At 39.5% G+C, this 10000-nt stretch overlaps 2 protein-coding genes across 2 annotated transcripts in view; one reads left to right on the top strand and one right to left on the bottom strand.

The window, feature by feature from the left end:
- LOC145469581 (uncharacterized) overlaps positions 1 to 10000 on the top strand; it is a 17850-nt gene that overhangs the window by 3890 nt on the left and 3960 nt on the right. The gene's annotated exons all lie outside the window — the stretch shown is intronic.
- On the bottom strand, positions 1594 to 8203 carry LOC145470221 (photoreceptor-specific nuclear receptor-like). The gene is made up of 4 exons (XM_081454051.1): positions 6996 to 8203; positions 6264 to 6491; positions 2593 to 3312; positions 1594 to 2159 (listed from the first exon to the last, which is right to left on the bottom strand). Exons 1-4 carry the CDS (start codon positions 7036 to 7038, stop codon positions 1918 to 1920), a joined length of 1233 nt encoding a protein of 410 aa, XP_081310177.1. The 5' UTR covers positions 7039 to 8203; the 3' UTR covers positions 1594 to 1917.

Raw genomic sequence — 10000 nt, 5'->3', positions numbered from 1 at the left:
TATTTCTTAGAGTCAAAGAAACGCTCGAGAAACGCTTGAACCGGTCAAAATGACTGCAGAACATTTTTTGTTTATAATGTTTATTACCAGAGTTTTTTAAATTCTACATATATACAAACGTGCTTCTCAGCCATTGAGCTTCCAGCGCTTTTCATCGAAATTATGATCAGTCAAACTTAAATGGACTTGATCGATGCCACTTCGGACCATATCTACTTTTTCAAGATGGCGTGCAATTCTAGCAGTCATCAATGTCCGAGTAAAGGCCTGGGGCTAAGTTGGTTTCTAATCTACCGGTGCCTTCAAAATTCCCGGCAAAAAACCTTTTCACGGTTTCTGACGCCATCTTGCTGGGGGCGGGCAAACACAGCAAGAATTGCAGTAAATGTATAGGAAAAGTTAAAAGCTCGATGCCCAATAAGTTGAGAGTGATTGCCTTTGTGAGTGTTTTATGAGTTACAAGGATACAGATACCCAGCTGAAGGCTTGTTGGGTCAAATTTGAAGATACAAATTCGCTGTGAGGCGAGGAATTTTACTTTTAAATTTCATACAAATGTCTCTAATTTTTTCCGCGAATTGCGAATCGGTTTAATAGGCAAATGTGTAGAAAAATGAAAACCTTAATTGTGGCTTTTCTTAGCGAGGCTATTTCCCTCAAATGCGATCAGTAAATTCTTTTACCTAGTATGTTTGGTTTGTAACTCACAAATACTTCAGAACTCAAATTTCACGTGAGTTGTTTATACACATAAGATTCTCGATTTTTCCCATACGTTTACTACAATTTTTCCCGTTTTTGCTCCCACCCCCAACAAGATAGCGTCGGAAACCGTGAAAAGAGCTATAACGAAACAACTATTCGAGCTACAATTTCAACATGTATCAGACTGTGACTTATGGATCTATTCTCTAATTCCAGCTTTTCTTTATAGCATTGATACGAAGTGTGTAAATCTTAACTTCGTTCGAGAGCTCATCACAAAAGTTCGCCTTTGTTCGCCATCTTGAAAATAAAGTTGTGTGTTGTCAGCTGCAATCCGTTCCTTTGCTTAACGACTAAATGTTATTTATATTCTTTGCGTTTCCTCTCATGTAAAGTAAACATTAAGTCTGTTTTGATTTTGCTGCCTAAATGCTATTATTTATTAGAAAAAAAACTTTGTTTTTGTTGTCAATATTTTTCTTGAAAACCTTGCACAAAGTTTTACAAAAGAGGTAAAATATTAAAATGGTTTTGAGAGCAAAACAACTTAAAAAAGGCATATAATAAGCTGAAATAACTAAAATTTAAAAAAAATTGTTGGTGTAGAAATAAATAAAAATAAGAATATCTAACTAATGGTAAAACAATGAAGAATTTAACTTGGCACTTGTCCAGCAAATATTTGTTTACGTTGCATAAAAAAAGAAAACAAAGTTTCTTTATATTTACAATTATAGCAAGCATCAACGTTGTGCTATTATTCTAAAAATTGACAAAAATACAGATGTATTATAGCCGCATACGAGATAAAAAGCTTTAATAGAATTTTGTTTTCACCATTTTCGCGTAAAAAGCGAGTCATTGTGAATATTTGGAATTTATCGTCTACTTTGTCCTGAATTTTCTCAATCGGGCTCGTTTTTTGTTGGAATTGCAGCACCGACAATTGTCTGAGCCAGCCCATTTTCGGATTCTTGACCTCGATCTAAAATTCGGCAATTTTTTCCTGACTGGGTTAACAGAATCGGCAATCTTAGGGTAAAGATTGCCGACTGAAAACGTCACTTGTTCCTCGACTTTCCCTCTTTTATCTTCAAAGCCGCGCGAGTAAGCCCGTTGTGTTCCTCTCGTTTTGTTTTCCCGCCATTTTTAGTGCATGGGCGCTTCAGCGCATCTCTAAGCAGATCCTCCGAACCATCATTAGAAGAAGAATTACGCGGACTTAAACATGTCTGAGAGAAGTCTTTCCATCGGAATGTTATCAAGGGTCCCACGGAAAAACATCTGTTCGATGCATTTCGATGACAGCACACGTAACGAAGGAAGCATGAGCAGTAATCTTCCAAAACGAACTTGTTGCCCGGGGTAACTCTGACGGTCATATTCTCCCAGCATGCTTTGCGCTTGATCCTGAAGTTGTTCCACGTGATGAGGTGCGCGAAGTCCTCTCGTGTCTGCAAGTAACATATAACGAAGTTGCAATTAGCAAATTTTCGTACACAAAAAATAGGAAACATGTTTCTATCGAGTTTTAGTATAAATCTTCTAGCGTTCTGTCACGAATGCCATTCTCTGATTGGCGACGCTTCTCACCATCTATTCTGTGATAGATGGTGAGTAGCGTAGCAGTGTGCCCTTGTTTACAAAAAGACGGCCGCTTCTTGGCGTTTTCGAAGTGTCTGTGAAAAGGATTTAGATAAAGTTTTGAACGACTAGTAGATTTATACTAGAACAATTAGATTATTCGCTCTCGATTTCTATGCGTGATAGTTGAGTCGCGCGATAGAAATCTCGAGCTCATAATCTAATTGTTTAATTAAAACACGAGGTTTAATCACTCAGCACGCGTATTATCTAAAGTTTTTGTTTGAAAATCTCATAACATACCTGGCTTAAAGAGGACAATGGCTTTCAAGCATGCGTACTCCGTTTGATCAATATTGGCAGCTCTGAACCTCTCCACAATGTTTTTCAATGCTTTTATATCTCCCATCCCACAGAGATTCTTGTCCGAGGTTTCCCGCTCCGGATGTAGTCCCGCTGCGGCGAGCAAAGTGCTCATCTCCACAGGCAAATTCCACTGCGCGATGCTGAGTATAAACAACTCGCTCCAGCCCTCTTCGAGCAAGATCGCTTGGTCACGGAAAGGAAGGTCAAAGAATGTCGGGATGTTACGAACCCATTTCACTGTCATGAATAGAATGCGCACAGCGGACTCGTGCAACATTTCCGGCGTGCTGAGGTACATGATTGGATAACGGATCTGTTGCCCATGCTGTGGGGTGTGCGGGGGGGTCATTGCAGTTGCTACAGAGACGGGTACCGGAACTTCCTTAGGGCTTTCCGGGTCGCCATATCCCATAAGGAATGCACTTTTGTGTTCCACCGGAAATCTGGGAGAACTATTACCGCAGAAAACAGGCTCCGGTGTTGTGGGCGAATCCAGGAGTTTTTCTTTCTTAGGTGTAACACGGATCTGGCCGGGTGGCAAGTCGAGGTTTTCTGCTTCATAGCTGCTATGTTTTCGCTTCAAAGGCTTGCATCGAACCTCATCGTTTCCAACCTGTTTGAACTGATTGGTGCGTGGGGCTCGTTCATGCTGCACGGCTGAAAAACACAGAATCACAATACATTCAAGCCCCGTCCACACCATTTGAAAACGAAGCTTTATTTCTACGATTAGGCCTACCGTCCACAATAAATCGTCACGAAAACGGAGCTTTTCGAAAACGCCCTTCGAAACGGAGGAATTTGAAAATGCCGGATTTTTGTTTTCGTGCGCCACAGAAAACATTTTGAAAACGATGACCTTGCGATAATCGTGCGATTTCCCTGCCTGAGTCTTTTTCAAACACGAATCCAAAATGACCGTTGATTGCTGCGTTTTTAAATTCCTCTGGTGTAGTGTGGACAGAAAACATTTGATGCGTTTTTAGAGTGAAACTTCTGTTTTCAAATTCCTCCGGCGTAGTGTGGATATACAAGTTGAAAAATTAAATCGTCAAAAGAGCCGACCGCCTCTTAATTTTAATTTTGACAGTGATTATATAATTCCAAATACAAAGAGAGTCTTTGGCAGCTTAAAGTTTGTATAACACTGTCTTCTTAATACAAGGAGTCAGAGGATAACATAATTCTTTACTAATGACATGAATTAACATTTGAATTTTTTTTTAAGCTACGTTTTATTAAAAGTGGTTTTTCAGGCAATTAGAACAGTACTCCCAATGTTTGAAGGATACTATTGTGCTTGGCTGTCTCAATGTAATAACAGTTAGGCATGACATTGATTTTGTTGACTCAACATCGAATAACTAACTTTTCGACGCGGATTACGCCGTAGAAAAATAACTTATTAATGATTAAGTGCGGGTGGCACAAATAAGCCCTAATTGGTCTTAATAGCAGCAACAAGGGGCGACGTCACAATGTAAAACCTGTTTTTGTACAAGGGCCCCAGGGGTTCAGCAATTGTGTATGCCAATAATAATGGGCCTATAGTCATTTCAGCTGCCGTTCGTAGAGATAACAATTTAGCTCAGTCTGATTGGTTGGTTTATTGTGAGGTTGATACCTTGGCTTGAAGACCTTCTATTCGTTAGATACCGAGAGCATTGAAATGTTTTTGTTTTGGTCTAATCCATTTCTAAATTCCACCAGACAGTATTGATCTTAGGAGGGAAAAATAACTTCTCCAAGCTCGTCTTCTTTAATTACTTCATTCAGTAATGAACTGACATCTTGTTCAAGATGATTTGTTTGCTCTATTATCGCTGATGTCTTCAAGGAACTGGTTCACTTAATTTCACGTGACTTATGTCTGCTTTAATGGGCCATAAGTGGGCATTAACAAAGAAACGGATGTTTTTACAAGCTGTAGAGAAACAATGCATCACTGCAAAGGAGTTACGCCTTGCATTCCCACGCATGGCCGTGTTTGATTAGCTATTTTGCATCAATTTAACTCCCTTTTAGTCTTTACTTCACGGCTATTTTTCAATGGGTTATTGTTTGCCTTGTCGTTAGAAAGAAACCCTGCCTCACCGTAATGTTTACCTGAGGGCTGGGCTAAAATCCAAATGTATAACGTCCAATGCATGCAGCGAACCAATTCTTTTAGAGACAACACAGTCCACCTTTCCGAGCAGATAAACGTGACGTACAGTTTACAGACGCCGAAGGAAACAAAATCAATAGAGTACTTCATTACGTGTGTCAACAATGCGAAGTGAGGTTTTTCATTGCAAGTAGGGTAGAAACTTTTAGGTGAAACTTTCAGCACAGCCGAAAGTGGTTACTAGATGGAAAACAAAAGAGCGGGTATTCTTTCAGCGTGCACTAAGAAAACGTCTAATACGCAACTTCTTTATCATTTTGTATAGGATTTGTTTGTGTTCGGTCTTTTAAACACAGGAATGAATTATTAATCCCTGGGGTTCCATACACGCCTATTTTGCATAAGAGAGCTTCGTGCAGGGCTTTTCAAGAAAACTGGCTGCTTTTCGTTCTAAACCAATTGACCGTATCGATGTTTTTGTTGTTAAAACGACCATAGACCGGGGTTGCTGTGAAGAAGGCGACAGCCCTTGTAAAGCTAGCTTCGCTCTTCGGCTAAGGTCCCGAGTAGTACACTTAATAAATAATAAATAACATTATTTCAGCGATGGGCAAATCTTTTTCTGTTTGCTCGGTAATTTGTAAGTCCGAAGAAAATTACGTTGAAAAGAAGGAAGGAGGAGTAGAAAACAAAGACAACATGTAAATAGTAATTAATGGGCCGTCTCTAGAGCTAGGCTAGTAATCGCCGCGAGGTATTTTTTATATTTGGAATATTAGATTGAGACAAGTTGTGAGGTCAGATATTGTTCAAGAAGCTCGACAAAATAAACAAAATTGTGTCTCAACCGCTTTTAAATTACTGTTTGTATCCAAAGCAACCCAGCCTCGCAGAGCGGAAATCGCACAAAGATTATAACTATAAAAATCGTTACAATCATACTGGTCCCCGCTGATCATTCAGAATTCATTAAAACCATTTTGATCTGGCAGTTCCTTACTTCGGGACAAAATTTACATCGGAAATGAAAGCTGAAGATGTAAAGCGCGTGAGAAATTTTCCCTTGTTTGTAGTTTGATGTTAGGACGAGAGGGTTTGGCCTTGCAACCGTGAAAAGAACTATTTCCAGTGCAAGCTGGCAGATTTGTATGGGAAGCACATTTTTTTGGGTGAGCCCAAATCTTGTATTTTTGAACAGGTGGTCTCAGCAGGTAGCTGCAATCCTTAAACACAAAACACTGGAAATAAAACGAGCAAAGGCTTTGAAATGTCTGTTGAAACTGTTAAGAATATATAAAAATCATACTGGCTGCAGATCGGAGACAAAGCGCGATTACAGTTTTGCTATGTTGTGTCTCCATTTGAGAAGACATTACGTGGTTAATGGTAATTCTTAAACGCAAATCAATATGTCTGGTTTAAATTTGATATTAAATGAAACATGTTTACTTAAAAAAAGAACGAAACGTAAGAAGAAAATTCTATACAATTATAAGCTTACCGTCTCTGTTCATTCGAACTTCGAAACATTTCTTCAATCGGCAGGCCTGACATTGGTTACGCCTCGCGACGTCAATGGGGCAGGAATTGCTTTCTTTGCACTGATAAGCCAGGTCTCGTCGAATGCTTCGCTTGAAAAAGCCTCGGCAACCATCACATGTCAGCACGCCGTAATGCTTTCCAGAAGCTCTGTCTCCACAAACTTTGCACAGGACAGTTTGCTTGACTTCTGCAAATGGAAAATTTAAAAGGATTCGTTAATTCTATACTGAGTGAGATGACTTTTCGACTTTAACGATTCCGTAGATTAGCTTTGTTTGCGGCACGCGCGCGCTCGGGCGAGCGAGCTCAATTTAAATGAATCTCCCCTTTTGATCGCATTCGACGTTTATTAGCTTTTCTTGGGGCAATTTGTCCGGGATGTTAAACTCTGTTACATGCAGCGTTTTCTTTTCTAATATAAACAATTTATCGTAATGAAATTTGTTTGATTAAGGCGTAGCCTTACCTGACATTGAAGTCTCAGGTATATTATTACATCCAATAAATTTGAAATTTGTGATTGAGCAACTTAAGTGATTGGGTTACTCAAGCAAAACTCCCCGGGCATTAAATATTTGCTAAGCGTTTAACCGTTCCAGTTTACTTCAGGTCAAAATCCTTGCAGCTTTTTCAGAACCAAGAGCTACATGCATAGAAAGTTAAGGGTCATTTTTCCAGTATTTTATCTCACCTGATCGTCCGCGTCTCGCTGCAAGTACGTCTGTATCAGTCATAATTCTGCAGTGTTAAAAGCTCTTCCTTCGGAACTGCGCAGATTCTTAAGGACTGCGGAAAGGATCTCAATGGCTGTGCACCGTTTTATGATCAGGGAGTTTCTGAGCTGACAGGATCTTCTTCGGCAAGTTGGTGGCGAAATATGTACTTGCTGGTCCCGAACAGGTGCATAAAGAAGACTGGCTCTGATTGGCTAGCGGTCAGGGTGATGGAATCTGATTGGAGCAGAACTGATCTCGGACTCGCATGGCTAACCACCTAATTAAATTACATTCTTTTAAATGGTTTAAGCGATCCTTTGCCGCTGAAGCGAGCATTCTCTCAGCAACTGATTAATGGGAGGGTCGAGCATGTGTGTGTTTACACGGTGTTTAGACAAGAACAATGACTTTCACGTCGTGTTTCGATCCACCGGAATTAGAACTGTGCTAAAACTAAATACCGCGACTCTTTGAATGAGGAGGGATCTCATTTTAAGCCCCGTTGCTATGGCATTTATCGTGCAATCGCCAAAAATGAATCACGCTTCAACTGCAAAATGGTTATTGAGAGCACGAGAGTCGCGCACTTCCATTCGTCAGTATTTTCATTGCAATACCTATAGATATCTCGCAGATGGATCCTACAGGTCGTCCGGTTAATGACTCTTGCTTCCAAGCACGTGGATCTGGTCATTCTAAATAAGCGCATTTTATGCCTCAGTTCGCCTTTTAGTTATCCTTCGTTCTAGCAATGATCAGATGCAAAGAAAATTTTTGTATGCCTTTCTGTGTATGCACTGCCTCGTGCCTGACTAAACCAGTGAAAAGGTTATCTGCTCAAGAGGTCCACCGAAGCTTTTCTAATCTTGTCACACCCAGAGTTAATAACGTGTATGTAACTATCTAAGTCTGAATAAAATCTTAATGTGAGATCATTCAGCGGAAAGCAAAGTTAAAAAAGTACAAATTGAGAAAGATTTCCATTTTGGCTTTTATATTTTGCACACCTGATTCATTTTGTCATGAATTTGTTTTCGAATGCGACCTTGGACCCATTTAGCTCGACGACCGCCAAATTAACTTGACAAAGTCTCAAGGGAGATGTTTAAAATTCGCGTTTTTGTGATGGAAATTTGCTAAGTAACTTTGGTTAAAAATCCCTTCTGTCGAGTCGATCCATTGATCTTCCGCTCTTGACAGTGTCGGGAAGTTAGAAATTAAAAAAAAAAAAAACGTTTTGGGCATCGATAAACATGGAGTTGCCCAGCACAACGTAGTGTAACCCGCTGTTAAATTACATTGATTACTGAAGGGAGTAAGTTTACTTAAGATGTCTGTAGACGGTTTCAAAGGAAACAAAACAATGAAATACCTGTGGTAGCGAGGTTTTTACAAGCAAACCGTGAAATAGGCAAGACATCTGTGTTTCTTGGGAACACGCCCACACGAAATAGTTCATAATGTTTAGCTCAAACAATTACGATCTAAAATGGAATCGTTTCCGTGAAAACAATTGCGATTTTAGTCGAACTTAACATTCATCAATTAACGCCCAAAAGGACTCTGATAGTATTCTTTTTTAGAAGTTTGCGGTTTTAACTTATTGCATTTTTACAAGTTTACTCAGGCGATATAGCGATATTAATGCGTGTTTGCTTTACGATATTGTCCTCTCGGACTCAGCATGAGTGATGTCATATCTACACATGACTGATATCCCACCAGGAGGAGATAAAAGCTATGATTACAGCTATTCTGAAGCACGTATTTAACTCCACGGTCTTTAAATCGAAATATCAACTCTCCTTGTTGATCGCTCCAAACCTTAAGGGCATTTCAGAAAATTTGATGGTGCATTGAAGCTGATCACATTCAAAATTTTTTGTCACCTAACGCTGAAACGACAAATGAATTGTTGATCTTTCTTGTGAGGCGGAGGTTTAACCTTAAAAAAAAAATGAAGATCAACCAGCTTCTGGCGTCGCAAAGCTTTTTAACTTGGATTCAATTTTTCAGAATCTTTTGTCGGTATTATTGTAGTTTCACTTCATTGCATGCCATAACGTTTATTCAGGCGTTGTCTATCCAGCCATGAGGCGATGTTTTAAAAGTGTCAAAATGTTTGCTTAACAATTGTCTCTTAGGAGGTAATAACGTGGTTAAATTTCGCACCAGCGAAGAAATGATGGTAAAAGTTATTTGACGGAATTTTCTACGCGCTATCAACGTAATTCTGTCGATTCAGATGCTAGTTTCGGGTTGGCTGTCAGAAATTCAGGCCTCCAATCTTTGCCATATTTATTGCGTTAAGTGAATTCTTTAGTCCAACTAAGAAGGTGATAAATTAATTTAAAAACCATCAGCGGCCTAGTAACTATTGTTTGTCAATTCAATAGTTATTGCGAAGCTGATCTGAGAAATCGCCGCTCTCTGAAAGGAAACTTTAGTTTGGGGAAAAGAGAATTACCGATGTCTTTAATCAGTAATTCATTTTTTCGTAGTTTTATTCTGCTTAGGACCTGTATTCGAGCAAACTCCATAACTTTACCTCATTGTAAAATAAAACATACATGGAATAAATAAATAAAAACCAGGTTGGAATTAAGGGACAATAACCAGGTAGTGTCGCAGCTTTGATTAAGACATCAAATAATTCTTATTAACTAACTTTGAATTACAACAGGGGGGCTTAATAGTTGCAGAGGCGCCACTGAGAAACAAACATTGACGAATTCGTCTCTCACTGAACACTGTTTTGTTAGTTTCTATAGAGAGAGCCCTTCCGTCGCGAAAGCTAGCTCCATTTTGACAGTAATAGGGTGTATGGAGTCAAGTGACTTGGCGTTTCTCAGTTTCTCAAAGTGGAGAAATTAATCAAATGTTTCGTCCCATTTGTCCACGAGGCCAGTGGCACACATTATTGACCGCACGTGTAAGTATTTTCCGTGCGACGTGCCTTGCAGGTCACGTTTTGTTATTC

Source organism: Orbicella franksi, chromosome 15 (assembly GCF_964199315.1).
Source record: "Orbicella franksi chromosome 15, jaOrbFran1.1, whole genome shotgun sequence".
In the NCBI taxonomy this organism is placed as follows: domain Eukaryota; kingdom Metazoa; phylum Cnidaria; class Anthozoa; order Scleractinia; family Merulinidae; genus Orbicella; species Orbicella franksi.
This window is presented reverse-complemented; position numbering and strand designations above follow the sequence as displayed.